Source organism: Gobius niger, assembly GCF_951799975.1.
Source record: "Gobius niger genome assembly, contig: SCAFFOLD_57, whole genome shotgun sequence".
In the NCBI taxonomy this organism is placed as follows: Eukaryota; Metazoa; Chordata; class Actinopteri; order Gobiiformes; family Gobiidae; genus Gobius; species Gobius niger.
The window spans coordinates 108,984-131,326 of record NW_027639070.1 but is presented as its reverse complement, the minus strand read 5'-3'; the positions used below and the strand labels follow the sequence as shown (position 1 = coordinate 131,326).

The 22,343-nt window shown below is 48.2% G+C and overlaps 1 protein-coding gene across 1 annotated transcript in view; it reads left to right on the top strand.

The window, feature by feature from the left end:
* The window catches only part of LOC306982943 (protein kinase C-binding protein NELL1-like), a gene marked incomplete at both ends in the record, with an annotated part of 170,190 nt that overhangs the window by 92,057 nt on the left and 55,790 nt on the right, over positions 1-22,343 (top strand). Inside the window, 2 exons of the mRNA XM_079583387.1 lie at positions 9,430-9,580; positions 18,099-18,269. Coding sequence (XP_079439513.1) covers positions 9,430-9,580; positions 18,099-18,269 — 322 coding nt within the window. The remainder of the gene's footprint in view (positions 1-9,429; positions 9,581-18,098; positions 18,270-22,343) is intronic.

The following is a 22,343-nucleotide window of genomic DNA, read 5'->3' as shown; positions in this document are numbered from 1 at the left end:
ATTTATTTTTGAAAAAAATACTGTTTTCACTAGGAAATTTTTTCCACCACATTTAAATGATCCTCTACCAGTTAAAGACTTAAAAATTATGCTGACTCTCATTTGAGTTGACAATTTAGAAAATCTTAGAAAAATGTCATTTGCATAATCATTTGGAACGCAGTGTATGTGATGTTTATAGTTGCCCTTCCTCATTGGACACTGACAGGAAGTGACATAGAAGGACAACAATTTTAAACCGTTAAGTTAACTTTACCTTTATGTCACTTTTCTGTCAGCAGCTTAAACATAAAAATGAAAATAACATTTCTTCATTAAAGTCGCTGCTTCACTGAAATAAATGTATAATTATGCAACTGACATCGTCCTTCTAGATGAGTCATTTAACTTAAACATCTAACATTACAGAGCTCTCCAAATAAAAACTCAAGACGATGAGATAAATGAGTGCACTGAAATGAGTTTGATTCATACATTTGAGAGGTCATTTTTCAGCTAAACCGTCCCGTCTCTGCAGCACAGTCTTTAATAAAGTTAAACATTGTCATGATCATAAACAGCTGCTCTCTCTGTGTCATTGGCTCCAGATACGATTATAATACTGCCCTCACTTTATCACTTTATTATATGATTGTGAAACATTAACCAGAGGAAAAGTCACAATCACGTAAGTTTTTTCATTACAAGGGGGCGTGGTCTCTCTAAGGGGGAAGAAAACCTCTAAGGGGAGACCAGTATATCCCTCACACACACCTACACCCCTCCAGACCAGTATATCCCTCACACACCTACACCCCTCCAGACCAGTATATCCCTCACACACACCTACACCCCTCCAGACCAGTATATCCCTCACACACACCTACACCCCTCCAGACCAGTATATCCCTCACACACACCTACACCCCTCCAGACCAGTATATCCCCCTCACACACCTACACCCCTCCAGACCAGTATATCCCCCTCACACACCTACACCCCTCCAGACCAGTATATCCCTCACACACCTACACCCCTCCAGACCAGTATATCCCTCACACACCTACACCCCTCCAGACCAGTATATCCCTCACACACACCTACACCCCTCCAGACCAGTATATCCCTCACACACACCTACACCCCTCCAGACCAGTATATCCCTCACACACCTACACCCCTCCAGACCAGTATATCCCACACACACACCTACACCCCTCCAGACCAGTGTATCCCCCACACACACCTACACCCCTCCAGACCAGTATATCCCCCACACACCTACACCCCTCCAGACCAGTATATCCCTCACACACACCTACACCCCTCCAGACCAGTATATCCCCCACACACACCTACACCCCTCCAGACCAGTATATCCCCCACACACACCTACACCCCTCCAGACCAGTATATCCCCCACACACCTACACCCCTCCAGACCAGTATATCCCCCACACACACCTACACCCCTCCAGACCAGTATATCCCCCACACACACCTACACCCCTCCAGACCAGTATATCCCACACACACACCTACACCCCTCCAGACCAGTATATCCCCCACACACACACCTACACCCCTCCAGACCAGTATATCCCACACACACCTACACCCCTCCAGACCAGTATATCCCACACACACCTACACCCCTCCAGACCAGTATATCCCACACACACCTACACCCCTCCAGACCAGTATATCCCCCACACACACCTACACCCCTCCAGACCAGTATATCCCACACACACCTACACCCCTCCAGACCAGTATATCCCACACACACCTACACCCCTCCAGACCAGTATATCCCTCACACACACCTACACCCCTCCAGACCAGTATATCCCTCACACACACCTACACCCCTCCAGACCAGTATATCCCTCACACACACCTACACCCCTCCAGACCAGTATATCCCTCACACACACCTACACCCCTCCAAACCAGTATATCCCTCACACACACCTACACCCCTCCCAGACCAGTATATCCCTCACACACACCTACACCCCTCCCAGACCAGTATATCCCTCACACACACCTACACCCCTCCAGACCAGTATATCCCTCACACACACCTACACCCCTCCAGACCAGTATATCCCTCACACACACCTACACCCCTCCAGACCAGTATATCCCTCACACACACCTACACCCCTCCAAACCAGTATATCCCTCACACACACCTACACCCCTCCCAGACCAGTATATCCCCCACACACCTACACCCCTCCAGACCAGTATATCCCACACACACCTACACCCCTCCAGACCAGTATATCCCTCACACACACCTACACCCCTCCAGACCAGTATATCCCCCACACACACCTACACCCCTCCAGACCAGTATATCCCCCACACACACCTACACCCCTCCAGACCAGTATATCCCTCACACACACCTACACCCCTCCAGACCAGTATATCCCTCACACACACCTACACCCCTCCAGACCAGTATATCCCTCACACACACCTACACCCCTCCAAACCAGTATATCCCTCACACACACCTACACCCCTCCCAGACCAGTATATCCCTCACACACACCTACACCCCTCCAGACCAGTATATTCCTCACACACACCTACACCCCTCCAGACCAGTATATCCCCCACACACACCTACACCCCTCCCAGACCAGTATATCCCTCACACACACCTACACCCCTCCCAGACCAGTATATCCCCCACACACACCTACACCCCTCCAGACCAGTATATCCCCCACACACCTACACCCCTCCCAGACCAGTATATCCCCCACACACACCTACACCCCTCCAGACCAGTATATCCCCCACACACACCTACACCCCTCCAGACCAGTATATCCCTCACACACACCTACACCCCTCCAGACCAGTATATCCCCCACACACACACCTACACCCCTCCAGACCAGTATATCCCTCACACACCTACACCCCTCCAGACCAGTATATCCCTCACACACCTACACCCCTCCAGACCAGTATATCCCTCACACACCTACACCCCTCCAGACCAGTATATCCCTCACACACACCTACACCCCTCCAGACCAGTATATCCCTCACACACCTACACCCCTCCAGACCAGTATATCCCTCACACACCTACACCCCTCCAGACCAGTATATCCCTCACACACCTACACCCCTCCAGACCAGTATATCCCACACACACCTACACCCCTCCAGACCAGTATATCCCTCACACACACCTACACCCCTCCAGACCAGTATATCCCTCACACACACCTACACCCCTCCAGACCAGTATATCCCACACACACCTACACCCCTCCAGACCAGTATATCCCCCACACACACCTACACCCCTCCCAGACCAGTATATCCCCCACACACACCTACACCCCTCCAGACCAGTATATCCCCCACACACACCTACACCCTCCCAGACCAGTATATCCCCCACACACCTACACCCCTCCAGACCAGTATATCCCCCACACACACCTACACCCCTCCAGACCAGTATATCCCTCACACACCTACACCCCTCCAGACCAGTATATCCCCCACACACACCTACACCCCTCCAGACCAGTATATCCCCCACACACACCTACACCCCTCCAGACCAGTATATCCCCCACACACACCTACACCCCTCCAGACCAGTATATCCCTCACACACCTACACCCCTCCAGACCAGTATATCCCCCACACACCTACACCCCTCCCAGACCAGTATATCCCCCACACACCTACACCCCTCCAGACCAGTATATCCCCCACACACACCTACACCCCTCCAGACCAGTATATCCCTCACACACACCTACACCCCTCCAGACCAGTATATCCCCCACACACACACCTACACCCCTCCAGACCAGTATATCCCTCACACACCTACACCCCTCCAGACCAGTATATCCCTCACACACCTACACCCCTCCAGACCAGTATATCCCTCACACACCTACACCCCTCCAGACCAGTATATCCCTCACACACACCTACACCCCTCCAGACCAGTATATCCCTCACACACCTACACCCCTCCAGACCAGTATATCCCTCACACACCTACACCCCTCCAGACCAGTATATCCCTCACACACCTACACCCCTCCAGACCAGTATATCCCTCACACACACCTACACCCCTCCAGACCAGTATATCCCTCACACACCTACACCCCTCCAGACCAGTATATCCCTCACACACCTACACCCCTCCAGACCAGTATATCCCCCACACACACCTACACCCCTCCAGACCAGTATATCCCACACACACCTACACCCCTCCAGACCAGTATATCCCTCACACACACCTACACCCCTCCAGACCAGTATATCCCTCACACACACCTACACCCCTCCAGACCAGTATATCCCACACACACCTACACCCCTCCAGACCAGTATATCCCCCACACACACCTACACCCCTCCCAGACCAGTATATCCCCCACACACACCTACACCCCTCCAGACCAGTATATCCCCCACACACACCTACACCCTCCCAGACCAGTATATCCCCCACACACCTACACCCCTCCAGACCAGTATATCCCCCACACACACCTACACCCCTCCAGACCAGTATATCCCTCACACACCTACACCCCTCCAGACCAGTATATCCCCCACACACACCTACACCCCTCCAGACCAGTATATCCCCCACACACACCTACACCCCTCCAGACCAGTATATCCCCCACACACACCTACACCCCTCCAGACCAGTATATCCCTCACACACCTACACCCCTCCAGACCAGTATATCCCTCACACACCTACACCCCTCCAGACCAGTATATCCCCCACACACACCTACACCCCTCCAGACCAGTATATCCCCCACACACACCTACACCCCTCCAGACCAGTATATCCCCCACACACACCTACACCCCTCCAGACCAGTATATCCCCCACACACACCTACACCCCTCCAGACCAGTATATCCCCCACACACACCTACACCCCTCCAGACCAGTATATCCCTCACACACCTACACCCCTCCAGACCAGTATATCCCTCACACACACCTACACCCCTCCAGACCAGTATATCCCCCACACACACCTACACCCCTCCAGACCAGTATATCCCTCACACACACCTACACCCCTCCAGACCAGTATATCCCTCACACACCTACACCCCTCCAGACCAGTATATCCCCCACACACACCTACACCCCTCCAGACCAGTATATCCCTCACACACACCTACACCCCTCCCAGACCAGTATATCCCCCACACACACATACACCCCTCCCAGACCAGTATATCCCCCACACACACCTACACCCCTCCCAGACCAGTATATCCCCCACACACACCTACACCCCTCCAGACCAGTATATCCCTCACACACACCTACACCCCTCCAGACCAGTATATCCCTCACACACCTACACCCCTCCAGACCAGTATATCCCCCACACACCTACACCCCTCCAGACCAGTATATCCCTCACACACCTACACCCCTCCAGACCAGTATATCCCTCACACACCTACACCCTCCCAGACCAGTATATCCCCCACACACCTACACCCCTCCCAGACCAGTATATCCCTCACACACCTACACCCCTCCAGACCAGTATATCCCTCACACACACCTACACCCCTCCCAGACCAGTATATCCCCCACACACCTACACCCCTCCCAGACCAGTATATCCCTCACACACACACCTACACCCCTCCCAGACCAGTATATCCCCCACACACCTACACCCCCCCAGACCAGTATATCCCTCACACACACACCTACACCCCTCCCAGACCAGTATATCCCCCACACACCTACACCCCTCCCAGACCAGTATATCCCTCACACACACACCTACACCCCTCCCAGACCAGTATATCCCTCACACACCTACACCCCTCCAGACCAGTATATCCCCCACACACCTACACCCCTCCAGACCAGTATATCCCTCACACACACCTACACCCCTCCAGACCAGTATATCCCCCACACACCTACACCCCTCCAGACCAGTATAAAGGGAGGGAGGAAAAGGGAGGATTTATTTATTTTTACTAAATGCCAGACAATATGAGAGATAGATTTATTCTTTTTTGTTTCTTTTTACAAAGTCAGAAGTTACGTTCACTAAGATTACTATACCTTTAAACAGTTTAAAGCCCAGATGATGATGTCATGACCTTGGAAGCTCAAGTCTGGTTCCTCCTTGGGTGTGATTTCAAAACACTTGAAGGTTCATTGGTTCAAACTATTAGGATAAAGGAGAAAGACTTTAATGTTTGGAGACATGTCCTGTGTCTGTCTGTCCATAATGACCATGAGAACCATCCACACTGTGGAATATGCTGTGGGGGCTGGTGCACTTCACTAAATAGATCCTGAAGACAGAGCTCTATGTGGAAATATTGGAGTTAAAGCTCGGGGCAGATGGGTTTGAAAATGGACAATGACCCAAAGACAAACCTTTACACAATTTTCACCCATTTTTCCCACATTTCTTGACTCTGGAGATGAGCCCAATATTATAAATGTGCAGATCTGGATTACAGATGGAAAATAGAGGACCGAGTATGTTCAGTCCTGGTGTCTAAACGTCCCGGTACCAGCTCTGCTCCTGGATTATAGCTTCCCTCCCGGTCGCTCTGTGATTTCAGGGTTTCCTCATTAGCCAGGTTTAATTGTGTGTAACTCCTGCGTCGGCGCTGGGCTCTGATCTCCGTAATTACAGCCTAAATCCTGGCCCTGAACGCGGCGCGGTGAGTCAGTGAACGCACCGCGCTCTCACAAGCTTCTGCTGTTTTTGGAGAATCCTCCGTAAATCCCGGCTTTAGGAGAGAAGGCTTTGTTCCAAACGAGGATTATTCATTTAGAGGTTCAAACGTCTCTGCTCTCACACTTTACACACTCACTGCAAAGGTTTAGTCCTTTGTATGTGTTTAGTCCTTTGTACGTGTTTAGTCCTCTGTACGCGTGAGCAGCGTTCCAGAAGTCCGGAGGTGCACTGGGACATGAACGCACCACTATCATACTGTTTCTCTCCAGTGGCCTGTGCTCCAGAGACAAAATACTAAGATACTCTACTGCAAAAACCGAAACACAACAATAATCCAAAAACATTCTCTGGAAGCCCTGAACCCAACCAGGTTCATGAAGCAAAATACTGGGGCCCAATCTTGGATAAACACCTGAAGTTTCAGCGTCAGAGTCGGAGAGTTGTCCCATCGCGCCGCTTTACTGCAAATGCAATGTTTTTTTCACATCCTGCGTTAAAGTGAGGCCCGGCCGAAACCAGCAGATCTGTAGGAGGTCTTGGTCTGTCAGTTAGGAAGGAGTTAGGGGGAGGAGCCTCAGTGCTAACTATCATAGCCACGTTAGCATAGGGACCTCTGATGCTAACTCACAGGTGATTAGGAGCTATGTGCCGTCCCATAAGCCACTGCACTGCTCTTACTGTAGCTTTAAGAAACAGCTGTTGAAATAAAATAACACTAAAGGGAAATGTTTGGATCATCTGGATTTTTCTTTCTCCTTAAATGTCTTTGTTTGGACACTATGTTGTTGTTGTTGTTGTTGCTGTTGCTGTTGTTGTTGTTGTTGTTGTTGTTGGACACTGTACAGTAGGGGGCGACATGCACTTTTGTTTGGCTGGACTTTAAAGAAGAAGAAAAACAGCTGTTGGTGATGTCACTTCCCCTTCCCCTGGATAAGGACGGTCGGATTGGGAAAATAGCTTTGAACCCCATGAAAGGTTAAGGGTTAGTTGCTAGTGTTAGAATTTAGAGGCTGTAGTTTGATGGTTTTGGACGCAGCCTACGTGTGCCAGAAGCCTCCATGTGACCTCCATGTGACCTCCATGTGACCTCCATGTGACCTCCATGTGACCTCCATGTGACTTCTGGACTTCTTCTGGTTTATTTATTCATTCAGTCTGAAGTGGCACAGTGTGGGTTGTGTCACATTGGCCACAGGCGGTTGTGAAATTCCCATTGATAAAAACTGCTAAGAAAATGCTTGTTTAAAGTTGCACACTAGAGGGCGCTACAGTTTGGGGGCATCGATGCCACGCCCTCACTTTGATTGGTCCTGTGTTCCACTGATGGAGCTCCTGTTCCAGTGATGGAGCTCCTGTTCCACTGATGGAGCTCCTGTTCCACTGATGCAGCTCCTGTTCCACTGATGCAGCTCCTGTTCCACTGATGCAGCTCCTGTTCCACTGATGGAGCTCCTGTTCCACTGATGGAGCTCCTGTTCCACTGATGCAGCTCCTGTTCCACTGATGGAGCTCCTGTTCCACTGATGGAGCTCCTGTTCCACTGATGCAGCTCCTGTTCCACTGATGGAGCTCCTGTTCCACTGATGGAGCTCTTGTGTTCCAGTTTAAGAGTCTGTGTTTCTGTAAAATGTGACATTGGTGAAAACATTTTCCTTTTTTTAAATCCAGGACTTGTTTGTTTAATGATTCCAGCGGTTTTGGAGTTTTGTGTGTGTTGGACCAGCACGTTAGACGATGTTCCTCAGAGTGAGTGAGTGGAAGAACATCACATTGACACGTTGTTCCTAATGAATCTGACATTTGAAGGGATTGTTTTGTTTTAATGTGAAATGGGAGTCAATGTAAACCTAAACATTTATACTTGGTTACAAAATTCTTACCACTGTCCTGAAATACAAATGTCAGACTGAGGGTTTGAATGACTTTTAGAGAAAAACATGGCTACAGGATGTAATCTCTGACACTCGGCCCTGAAGCTCACATTTGTGCAGTGTGTGATGACCTTTACTGAGCCCAGGTACAGTTTATCTAAATGATTATTATTCATTCACAGACTGGCCTCATGGGGAATCTGTGGCTAGAAAGTGGAACATTTCAGCCAAATCTGGTGTTTGTGCTTAAATGAAACATCATGGACAAAGGAAAGTTGAATCTGCCCCGGCCGCTCGTGGTTCTGTTCTGAGGGAAAGGTTTATTTCCATGATCAGGTCTGGGTTTGTGACGGGCAGGTGCCTGTGGTGGATCTGCTGCTTCAAAGTGTCTCTGATTCTCCTTTGCTTTGAGTCTCTGGTTCGATGTTTCAAAGCCGTTTGTTTGCAGGAGAAGAATCACCGACAGCGGGTCACATGTTCTGACCGCGTCTTATTGTCCATCGTGTATAAGTGATGATTATTGTGGGTCTTGGAAAATGAAATGAAGTCTCTGGTGTGAAATGAAATTAGACGGGAAAAAGTGAAAAGGTTTAGTTAACACCGGACTACCTTAAAATGAACCCGCCTGCTTCAGCTGCTGCTGGTGTGGATCGGCTTCTTCCTTCTTTCATAAACCTCGCTTCTGTGAACTCATGTTTCCTCTGACGTGTTTGCTCTGACATGTTTCCTCTGACATGTTTCCTCTGGCTCTGACATGTTTCCTCTGGTGTCTCCTCTGACATGTTTCCTCTGACATGTTTCCTCTCTCCTCAGACGTGGGCCGAGGCGTTCTTCTCCCCGCTCCGCTCTCCTCCCGCCTGCTCCAGATGTTCAGAGGGAAGTCCGAGTTCACCTTCACGGCCACAGTCCAGCAGAAGTCCTCCACGTCGGGCGTCATCTTCTCCGTCCACCAGGGGGAGCACAGGTGAGGCGGCGCTGCCTGGTCTTTCCCACGCTCATTCACTCATAAACACATGTTAGGTATCCACGTGTTGCACGAGATGGGCTGTAATCCAAACATGGTCATTTCCTTTGTGGGAGATGGCAGCGGCTAAAGACGGGAGAACTATCCACAGAGGCAAACTTTAACAACATCTGACCTTCAATGGCTCTCTGTTAGGCTTTTCCCACGGGCCTGGAGACTCTTTGGAGAGAAGGCGAGTCTCCAGGTCTAGGTGAGCAGGTTTGATTTCAGTGCATGGTCTCCAAGAGGTGGAGAGCTGTCAGACACCATGGAGACCTCAAAGAGTCGTACGGCGTCTCTTTGAGGTCTCCTCGGTCTCAAACAGGTCTTGGAGACATTACAGGGACGTTACAGAAACATCTCACAGGTTGAGGACGACATAATGTTCACGACACGGCTGTGCACAGTAACTATCACGACCAGTGCCTCCTCTACATGGGCAGATGGAACAATTGGAAAAAGGCATAAAGCATCTGGCCAAAGTTAATCTTGTGAACCGCCTTAATTCAGAGCCATGTTGAAGTCAGCCAGCTCAAAGCAAGACATCAGAGAATGAACATCATAAAGAGGGATTTTGGGCTGACAGAGTTAAAACTAAGATGTTTAGGAGGACACTAGACCTTCTCTCCACATGGACCTGCAGCGTCTCGCCTTCACGTCCTCGTTCACATTCATCATGGACTCCATCAGGTCCACATTCATCATGGACTCCATCAGGTCCACATTCATCATGGACTCCATCAGGTCCACATTCATCATGGGCTCCATCAGGTCCACATTCATCATGGACTCCATCAGGTCCACATTCATCATGGACTCCATCAGGTCCACATTCATCATGGACTCCATCAGGTCCACATTCATCATGGGCTCCATCAGGTCCACATTCATCATGGACTCCATCAGGTCCACATTCATCATGGACTCCATCAGGTCCACATTCATCATGGACTCCATCAGGTCCACATTCATCATGGGCTCTATCAGGTCCACATTCATCATGGGCTCTATCAGGTCCACCTTCATCATGGACTCCATCAGATCACAGCCTCTCCAGTCCAGACCAGGTTTTCAGGTCATATTTTTTTGCTTTTTTTGTCGTGTTTTCATCCCTGTTTACGTCTCGTTTTTCGCTTAAAGCTTTCTAAAACAAACAAAAACATTGTGAAGGAACTTGGATTTTGCAGCTGAATGAGATAAAACCAGAATTGATCTGTTTTTTGGACGAAGATGCAGCAGAAACACTCAAACCACGTCAGCGTTTCCAAACACTTTACATTTCCTGCCAGTTTCAATCAAAGCTTCTCACAGTGAAGCGTCCAGGCGTCCGGGTCTCGTTTGGAAGATTGTCTCTTTGCACCATGACCCACCTCTTCTTCTTCTCCGTCTGGACTCGCTCTCCTCCTCCCCCTCCTCCTCCTCCTCCTCCTCTAAACGCTTTCATCGTCTTTGGCTCCGGACCCGTCGCCTCAGCGAGTTTGGCTCCGGACTAAACCGGGACGGCGTTTCAAAAGCTCCGAGACGGTTTTAGAAAAGACGCCAGCGTGTGAGGAGGATCTGGAGGAGCGGGACAGGCGGGGGGCGGGGTCAGGCGGAGGGCGGGGTCTGGCGGGGGGCGGGGTCAGTTGGAGGGCGGGGTCTGGCGGGGGGCGGGGTCAGGCATTTCACTGTGACTTCCCTCTGTGGGCTCTCTGAAAGCACCGTTTCCTTTGTGCCGCTCGGAGCAGACGGAGCGTTTGGAGACGAGTTTGGAGACGTGTTTGGAGACGAGTTTGGAGACGAGTTTGGAGACGTGTTTGGAGACGAGTTTGGAGACGAGTTTGGAGATGTTTGAGTGACGGCTGAACTCCTGAACCCGCGGCCACGAAACGCTCCCGTTTGTGCTGCGTTTGAGGAGACGCTGCAGGTGAAACGTTCTTCAGAGACATTACAGTGAAGGCTTCTGTCACTTTATGTCGTCGTCTTCATAAAAAAATGGCCTCTGGGTTTAAAATGAGCTCCTACAACAGGCCGTCAATCAGTCACGAGTTTGTTCACCTGGGATCGTGTTTCATATATTTCATGTTTCAGACTTTCAGAGCCATACGAGACTCGGGGCCAGAACGCAGACTGGAGACTTTTCAAAATCACTGGACCAACAGCTCGGCCCCCCTTGTGTAAAATGTGATCAACATTTAGAAGAACTGGAGACGATGTGCTCGGGTTAGAGGTTACGGTTTGGAAACTGCACTTTTATCTGTGGCTCAATTTCAGTCAGATCTTCCGTTTTCAATCAGAATCACATCAAGTTCAAGGTCAGAAATGTAAGAAATATTGTCTCATTGTGCGATCCTGCACCCGAAGAACACAGCACAGTTTCTACAGTTTGGCTTTACCCAAATCTAAAGCTTATTGGAAAAAGCAACAAAAATGGGGGAAAAAGTGATAAAAAAAAAAGCCACACGACTTTGACAAAACTTCAACAAGAGTGGCAAAAATGTGACGAAAACGCAAAAACAAAGCCACAAAAAGGTGGAAAAGAACGTGAACACGGCAACAGCCTCTGAAGACCAGTTCAGAGGAGTTTTCAAGGTCTTAGCTTTCAAATGAACCCATTACACTGGCCTATTGGCTGTGAAGTTGTAGATTTGAGTAAAGCCTAAATGGAGAAATTGTGCTCGGCTGAAGAGAAGTTGCAGTCCATCCATCCATTTTCTTCCACTTGTCTTGGATCACATTGCACCAGCCTCTATAGCGCCCCCTGCAGGTGGTGGGTCCACAGAAGGACGTTGGTCTCTCATGAGGAGCTTCTGACCCGCTCTGTGTCTGACCCGTCACTGAGGACCTGGAGACCCTACAGGGGCACCAAGCCCCGACAGCAGAGCTCGCTGAATCCACTTTATTTTTATTTCCCGTTTCGCCCAATCCTTTTTCCTCTTTTTGATGAAAGGTTTGCAAATCTTACGAAATGAAATGCACGGATTGTTCCTGCGTTTGTGGCTCTAAAATAGAGACTCTGGGCATTAAGGAGTTTTCCATTTGACCTGCTCTGCTGGATAAACCTGGATCGTCTGCTCTGTGTCTGAGCTGTGGTGAACAGACAGTTTGTGATTTAAAGGATCTGGGATCTGAAACAGAGCGTCTCGTCCTCCCAGCGCTCACAGTCTCATGTTTAAAACACACACTTCTGTATTAATGTGGCGTTAATGACTAAAAATAACCCGGCAGCAGAAGGCTCTCAGCCATCTGAGCATCGCCAAACCCGGGCGTTCACCGAGAGACGAGGAGGCAGATCTGGGGCGACGACACGGGAGCGGCTATTGTTTAATTCAGGATGGTCATGTGACTTCAGAGGAGAAACGCTGCAGCGGAAACAGGACAAGACCAAACCAAACAGATACGGAAACACCAGCACGAGTGAAGCTGTGACTGAAGCAGAGCCCACGCCTCATGATCTAATCCTCAGTCTGAACCACTCACAGGCCAGACCAGCCGTCACATTGTGTTCCTCTGTGCATCGCCTTGTCTTCTTGTATTCTTCCTTTAGAATCCAGGTCCAGGTGAAAACAAAAGCGAAATGAAAAGTCTTGTAAAGTCTGTCTGAGCATAGGTTACGCACGGGCTGACTTTGATACAGTAGATTAACAACAGTTTTCCATAAATAAAGCACATGTGTTTTCAGGAGACATGGTGTGTCCGTGTTTCCCTCCTGGTGAATGAGGAGCATCAGTGCGGCTCCTTGTTGCTCCTCGTGAGCAGCTCAGTCTAAAAGAAGGAATTTCACAAACAGGCGCATAGAAAACAGCTGCAGCTGTGGCTCAGATGTTCCAATAAACCACAGTTTTCTTGCAACAGCTGCATAACTCTGCAACTCCTCCACAGCCAATGTGACAGTTTCACACGAAGACAAAACACATATGTTTTCAGACTCTTCCTCTGTGAGCCTGAAGCAGCTCAGTAAACGTGTTTGTCCACACGGGTCGACTCAGGGCTGTGGTTCATCCTCCAGGCCTGTGGGAGGCGCTGTGACGCTGACACAGGGAAGAGAACAGGATGTAGAGGCGCATGTGCAGAATGTAAACAGAGAAAATGAAAGTGAAGGATTTTGGATCTACAGAAGAGACGAGGAGGAGAGTTTATTCTTCTGTCACACAGACTCGTCACCTGTGGCTTGTGGAGCAAAGAGGGGCGGAGTCAAACCCTCACAGATCCATGAGGGAAACTCAGTGTCAGGTCATTATGGATCACAGACTCTGGAGCTGTGAGGTCATCGTTTGGAGCCACGTAAACGGCGTTTTCAGATCTTTCCTCTGGGACCTGGTTTGGAAAATGTTGTTTTACAGAAACGCCCAAAACGCGGCTCATCTGGACGAGACTCTGGACTGATGAAGTTCTCTGTGTTTGCTCCTCAGCTGGACTTTATGTGGACACGGCCTAAAACCTCTACATTTGGTAACTTTGTGCATTCGGACGTGTCCAACGCCGAGGCTGCTCTTTCTCCGCCCGCCACAATCTCTGAGACGGCATCGATTAAAGGCACTGATGTAAATCTGAAACGACAAAGGGACTGATATTTACGTGTTTGTGAATCAGATCTGATAAAGAGGCTGAGACTGTCTGATCATGTTTGTTTAGCTTTGACTTTAGAGCTAAAGCTTTCACTCGTGCTGCTCCACAAAGGAAATGACCAGCTCCGGTAGGGGGCGGTATCAAAAACCCTTTTTTTTGTGTGTGCTAATTTTCGGTACTTTTTCTCTCCAAACGTCAATAAATGATCCACAGTGAGTCTAAAAAAGCCTGAACTCATGAGCAGCTTCAGCACAACCAACGAACGGTGCCCAGCCCTAGTCCCTCCTGTACCACATGGACTTTGTTTTAAAGCGGGTTATACCAGCGTGAACAGATCCTCTTGTCCCGGTCTGACCCGCTCCGCTCTCGTCTGCTCCAGATCTTTCCTAAACTTTCTCTAATCCCACTTGTGTATTCTCTGTGCGGCGCCGCTGCTGCTCCTTCCAATGCAAACGGCCTCATAAATATTCAGGATCCGGACAAATCCCGGGCCTCGGCGTCCGGACCTCAGCGGGATCAGTCTGACCGAGTCTCACGCTCCGAGTCTCACACTCTGAGTCTGTGTGTCGCAGTCAGCCTCCCACCCACCGGGACTAAAGCAGGACTAAAGGAGGACTAAAACAGACTAAAGCAGGAGTAAAACAGACTAAAGCAGACTAAAACAGACTAAAGCAGGACTAAAGCAGGACTAAAACAGAGTAAAGCAGCGGCTAAAGGCAGGAGAAATATCCACAGGGCAGTGCAGACAAAGAGACCTTTAACATCTGCTCTTCAGTGGCTCCATCAGACTTTCCTCAGCCACATTTGGAAGGTTTCTCTCTCTCAGGGTTTTATCAGTATCTACTTCGTGCGTCTCGTCTGGCCTTCAGCAGAACCTCAGAGGAACCTCAGCAGAACCTCAGAGGAACCTGGAGGCCTGACAGACAGATCAGCGTTTTCTGTCACGTTCAGGAGCTCCTCACCAAGAGACCAATGTGTGGATCTGCTCCTTTAAAAGAACCAGGCTCATGTTCATGTTGAAGGAGAGTTATATCCCGGTTATATCAGAGTTATATCAGAGTTATATCAGAGTTATATCCCGGTTATATCAGAGTTATATCCCAGTTATATCAGAGTTATATCACAGTTATATCAGAGTTATATCCCGGTTATATCCGAGTTATATCCCGGTTATATCACAGTTATATCCCGGTTATATCAGAGTTATATCAGAGTTATATCCCGGTTATATCAGAGTTATATCCCGGTTATATCAGAGTTATATCACAGTTATATCCGAGTTATATCCCGGTTATATCCGAGTTATATCCCGGTTATATCCGAGTTATATCCCGGTTATATCCGAGTTATATCCCGGTTATATCAGAGTTATATCCCAGTTATATCCCGGTTATATCACAGTTATATCAGAGTTATATCCCGGTTATATCAGAGTTATATCCCGGTTATATCCGAGTTATATCCCGGTTATATCCAAGTTATATCCCGGTTATATCACAGTTATATCCCGGTTACATCAGAGTTATATCCCGGTTATATCCGAGTTATGTCCCGGTTATATCCGAGTTATATCCCGGTTATATCACAGTTATATCCCGGTTATATCACAGTTATATCCCGGTTACATCAGAGTTATATCCCGGTTATATCCGAGTTATATCCCGGTTATATCACAGTTATATCCCGGTTATATCCGAGTTATATCCCGGTTATATCACAGTTATATCCCGGTTATATCCGAGTTATACCCCGGTTATATCACAGTTATATCCCGGTTATATCACAGTTATATCCCGGTTACATCAGAGTTATATCCCGGTTATATCCGAGTTATATCCCGGTTATATCCGAGTTAAATCCCGGTTATATCACAGTTATATCCCGGTTATATCCGAGTTATATCCCGGTTATATCACAGTTATATCCCGGTTATATCACAGTTATATCCCGGTTATATCACAGTTATATCCCGGTTATATCACAGTTATATCCCGGTTATATCCGAGTTATATCCCGGTTATATCACAGTTATATCCCGGTTATATCCGAGTTATATCCCGGTTATATCACAGTTATATCCCGGTTATATCACAGTTATATCCCGGTTATATCACAGTTATATCCCGGTTATATCACAGTTATATCCCGGTTACATCAGAGTTATATCCCGGTTATATCCGAGTTATATCCCGGTTATATCAGAGTTATATCCCGGTTATATCCGAGTTATATCCCGGTTATATCAGAGTTATATCCCGGTTATATCCGAGTTATATCCCGGTTATATCACAGTTATATCCCGGTTATATCCGAGTTATATCCCGGTTATATCACAGTTATATCCCGGTTATATCAGAGTTATATCAGAGTTATATCCCGGTTATATCCCGGTTATATCACAGTTATATCCCGGTTATATCCGAGTTATATCCCGGTTATATCACAGTTATATCCCGGTTATATCAGAGTTATATCAGAGTTATATCACAGTTATATCCCGGTTATATCAGAGTTATATCCCGGTGAGCCTCCACTGTTTCCTAAACCGCGTTGGACTGAAATGGAAACAGAGCTTTCATCTCTTCAGTCAGAACAGAACGCTCCGTCTGTGTCACATTCACAGTTACAGAAACGTGTCAAGATTCATCAACACGTCCTCCCACAGACCAGAGCTGAACCAGAGCTGAACCAGAGCTAAACCAGGTCTAAAGCGGGACTAAAGCAGGTCTAAAACAGGACTAAAGCAGGGCTGAACCAGGACTAAGCAGGACTAAACCAGGACTAAACCAGGACTAAACCAGGACTAAACCAGGTCTAAAACAGGTCTAAAGAAGGACTAAAGCAGGGCTGAACCAGGACTAAGCAGGACTAAACCAGGACTAAACCAGGTCTAAAACAGGTCTAAAGAAGGACTAAAGCAGGGCTGAACCAGGACTAAACCAGGTCTAAACCAGGTCTAAAGCAGGTCTAAAGCAGGACTAAACAAGGACTAAACAAGGACTAAACCAGGATTTTGTGAGAACAAGGAATATTCTTCCAAATTCAACAAGTATTTTTGACTAACATCCAGTAAAGTCGTTTGGCCTAATTACAGAACGTCATTACAGAACGATGAAATGTACATCCTGAACTGTTGATAATGTAAAAGGAAGAGTTTATTGAATATCAAGCCTGTTATATTTAAAGGGATAGTTCAGGATTTTTGAGACAGGGCCTCATTTCCTAGTTCTCCAGAGTGTTGTTGATGTATGTAGATTTATATGTTTTGAATTCATGCAGTTCTTATATTTGAAGAGTTCAGTGGCTCTAGGCTAGTGCTAGGCTAGTGCTAGGCTAGTGCTAGGCTAGTGCATGTCTATGGTAACTAGTAGCCTGCATTAAAAACAGTGTGACCCAAGCACACCTGAGGCAAATCACTGATAACACCAGACTAACCATATGTCACACATGTCTGTGTCGACTCAATAGTGTTTTAAATCTAACCATAACTTATATTTGAGCAGCATCAGCTCCTGGTTGTAGCTACGCGGCGGCGGCGGAGTGATCTGCTCGGTTACCGGATCTACAGTAGTTTGTTTAGCTGTGGCCGCATCACTACATGTGGAATTCACAAAGAAGCTTTCCACAAATCAGATATGGGAACGTTTGGAGGTTTTTAATGCAGGCTACTAGTTACCATATACATGCACTAGCCTAGCACTAGCCTAGCACTAGCCTAGCACTAGCCTAGCACTAGCCTAGCACTTGCCTAGCACCACTAAACTCTTCAAACAATGTATACGGACTACATGAAAACAAAAATAAACACTGTGGATAGGAAATGAGGCCCTGTGTCAAACATCCCTTTAAGAGAGAGATAATATTGGTCTGTAAGAAGTGTATTGAACATTACAGCTGTGATGTAATAGCGTGTTGTTGTTTGTGTCCGCAGCCTGTTCGAGCTGGAGAGCAGCGGAGTGCGGGAGGAGATCCGGTACCACTTCATTCACCGAGGGAAACCGCGCACAGAGATCTTCCCCTACAGACTGGCCGACGGGCAGTGGCACCGCCTGGCACTGACGGTCAGCGGGTCCAGCCTGCTGCTGCACGTGGACTGCAACCGGTGAGACACGCACACGTGTGAGACACGCACATGTGTGAGACACGCACACGTGTGAGACACGCACACGTGTGACACACGCACACGTGTGAGACACGCACACGTGTGAGACACGCACACGTGTGAGACACGCACACGTGTGAGACACGCACACGTGTGACACACGCACACGTGTGAGACACGCACCACACACGTGTGAGACACGCACAAAAGGCAGAAATGTTTTGTTTATTTTATTTCTATATGGGTATGTGGATGGTGGTGAGTGTAAAGTGTGTGGGTTTGGGAAGGCGGGTGTGTGTAGGTGGAAAGTGTGCAGGTTTTAGAGGGTATAGGACTGTGTGAGTGAGTGCAGGGGTGAATGTGCAGAACACATGTAAGGACTGACTGATGCTCTGCAGAGTGAGGGGTGTGTGGTGTAGCCGGGCCTGGTCCGGTTGGGGACAGAGGATGGAAATTAGCTTGAGCTATAATCCTGCATTTTAAGTATACTGTACTTTAGATGCATTGTCCCTTTTATATAAATAAATAAATAAATGCAAATGCAAATACAAATACAAATACAAATACAAATACAAATACAAATACAAATACAAATACAAATGCAAATACAAATACACGTTTGAGACACGCACCGGACACGTGTGAGACATGCTGGATATATGTGACATTCAGTCTCTCTGTGGGTCTGTCGGCTCCAAGGTCAAATTGAAATCGCTGTGTGGAGGATCTGCACATTTATAATATCAAGTTTATCTCCAATGTCAACAAATGTGGGGAAAATGTGCTAAGAATAGTAAAAAAAAAATATAGCGTGCAGTGTGTGTTTCTCCCGCTCATTTTCGTCTCATTTATGAAAACTCTCGTCATCGTTACGTTATAGTCTTTAAAAAAAAAGGTCTCTCGCCTAAATGATCTCGTCTTTGTTGACGAAAACTATCCTGACTTTTTCTGGTTCTGGAGATCTGGGTCTTTTTATCGGCTGGTGTCGGTCGGGCCTCAGTGCAGATGTTGGATGTAGTGAGACCAGAGGAAACTCAAACACGGTTCTTCACAGACGGTTCTTCACACCTCTGTGCTGATGTTTCTCTGATAAACACGTCATAAACACCTTCATCTTCAGAGGGAACTCTTTGGAACCCTCTGTGTCCCACACTCCTCGTCACAGACTGAAACGCTCTGTCATAAACACCTTCATCTTCAGAGGGAACTCTTTGGTTCACCCTCTGTCTCCCACACTCCTCGTCACAGACTGAAACGCTCTGTCATAAACACCTTCATCTTCAGAGGGAACTCTTTGGTTCACCCTCTGTGTCCCACACTCCTCGTCACAGACTGAAACGCTCTGTCATAAACACCTTCATCTTCAGAGGGAACTCTTTGGTTCACCCTCTGTCTCCCACACTCCTCGTCACAGAGTGAAACGCTCTGTCATAAACACCTTCATCTTCAGAGGGAACTCTTTGGTTCACCCTCTGTGTCCCACACTCCTCTCACAGACTGAAACGCTCTGTTATGCAGCACTTGTAGTTCTTCACATCGAGGAAAACCTCTCCTCGTGCTTCCTCAGTCTGCACACGCTCAGAGCCGGCGCCGCCTCATCGATCCAAACGGACTCCAGCTCCCAGAAGGCCGATGGTCAGGGCTGTGTTTCATCACCGACGGAGACGCCGGGTCAGATCAGGTTTTACCACCAGGAGCTGATGACTGATGACGAGGCCTGAGAGGGACTTTCCACACGCTGAGGGAACGGCTCCCCTGCAGGGCGAGGGGAGTACTGCACCTTAGAGACAGAAGGAGAAGAAACCTAATGCAGGTGTCTGTCATTTATGTTTTCAAAAGAAGGCGTTTAACCTCTTACCTCCCGCCTGAACCGAGAGCATCTTCTCCAGTTCAGCTTTACCCAAATCCTGTAGGCCAGTGTAACGCCTCATTTGAAAGCTAAGATCATTTTTTGTCACATTTTTTGTCATTTTTTCGTCATTTTTTGTCAAATTTTTTGTCACATTTTTTGTCACATTTTTTGTCATTTTTTTTTTTCATTTTATTTTATTTTTTTTCATTTTAATTTTTAATTTTTATTTTTTCATTTTTTGGGGTCATTTTTTGGGGTCATTTTTTGGGGTCATTTTTTGTCACATTTTTTGTCTTTTTTTAATCCATTTTTTTGTCATTTTTTGTCATTTTTTGTCATTTTTTGTCATTTTTTTGTCATTTTTTGTCATTTTTTTGTCATTTTTTGAATCATTTTTTTGTCACATTATTTGTCTTTTTTTAATCAATATTTTTTGTCATTTTTTTAATCTTTTTTTTGGTCATTTTTTTGCCCCATTTTTGTCATTTTTTCGTCACTTTTTTGTCACATCTTCATCATTGTTTTCGTCTCAGTTTTGCTGCTATTTTCACACCTTTTTTCCAGAAGCTTTTGGATTGGGGTAAAGCCAAACTGGAGAACATGTGCTCGGTTCAGGTGGGAGTTAAGGGGTTAAGGGATTTAGAGAAAGATATGATTCTGTCGTAATGATGAAAGAAAACTTCAGACCCTCAGTTTTGTCATGATCAGATTCAGTACGACTACCTTGTGTCTCAGTGCCGTCATCAATCTCCTCATGACTCGTGGCTAAACGCTGGATGTGCTGATGATGCAAGCGGCGCTGATGATGTCAGCGGCGCTGATGATGCAAGCGGCGCTGATGATTCTAGCGGCGCTGATGATGCAAGCGGCGCTGATGATTCTAGCGGCGCTGATGATGCAAGCGGCGCTGATGATTCTAGCGGCGCTGATGATGCTAGTGGCGCTGATGATGCTAGTGGCGCTGATGATTCTAGCGGCGCTGATGATGCAAGCGGCGTTGATGATGCAAGCGGCGCTGATGATTCTAGCGGCGCTGATGATGCAAGCGGCGCTGATGATGCTAGTGGCGCTGATGATGCAAGCGGCGCTGATGATTCTAGCGGCGCTGATGATGCAAGCGGCGTTGATGATGCAAGCGGCGCTGATGATTCTAGCGGCGCTGATGATGCTAGTGGCGCTGATGATGCAAGCGGCGCTGATGATGCAAGCGGCGCTGATGATTCTAGCGGCGCTGATGATGCTAGTGGCGCTGATGATGCTAGTGGCGCTGATGATGCTAGCGGCGCTGATGATGCAAGCGGCGCTGATGATTCTAGCGGCGCTGATGATGTCAGTGGCGCTGATGATGCAAGCGGTGCTGATGATGCAAGCGGCGCTGATGATGCAAGCGGCGCTGATGATGCAAGCGGCGCTGATGATGCAAGCGGCGCTGATGATTCTAGCGGCGCTGATGATGCAAGCGGCGCTGATGATGCTAGTGGCGCTGATGATGCTAGTGGCGCTGATGATGCAAGCGGCGCTGATGATTCTAGCGGCGCTGATGATGCAAGCGGCGTTGATGATGCAAGCGGCGCTGATGATTCTAGCGGCGCTGATGATGCTAGTGGCGCTGATGATGCAAGCGGCGCTGATGATGCAAGCGGTGCTGATGATGCAAGCGGCGCTGATGATGCAAGCGGCGCTGATGATGCAAGCGGTGCTGATGATGCAAGCGGCGCTGATGATGCAAGCGGCGCTGATGATGCAAGCGGCGCTGATGATGCAAGCGGCGCTGATGATTCTAGCGGCGCTGATGATGCAAGCGGCGCTGATGATGCTAGTGGCGCTGATGATGCTAGTGGCGCTGATGATGCAAGCGGCGCTGATGATTCTAGCGGCGCTGATGATGCAAGCGGCGTTGATGATGCAAGCGGCGCTGATGATTCTAGCGGCGCTGATGATGCTAGTGGCGCTGATGATGCAAGCGGCGCTGATGATTCTAGCGGCGCTGATGATGCAAGCGGCGCTGATGATTCTAGCGGCGCTGATGATGTCAGTGGCGCTGATGATGCAAGCGGCGCTGATGATTCTAGCGGTGCTGATGATGCAAGCGGCGCTGATGATGCAAGCGGCGCTGATGATGCAAGCGGCGCTGATGATGCAAGCGGCGCTGATGATTCTAGCGGCGCTGATGATGCTAGTGGCGCTGATGATGCAAGCGGCGCTGATGATTCTAGCGGCGC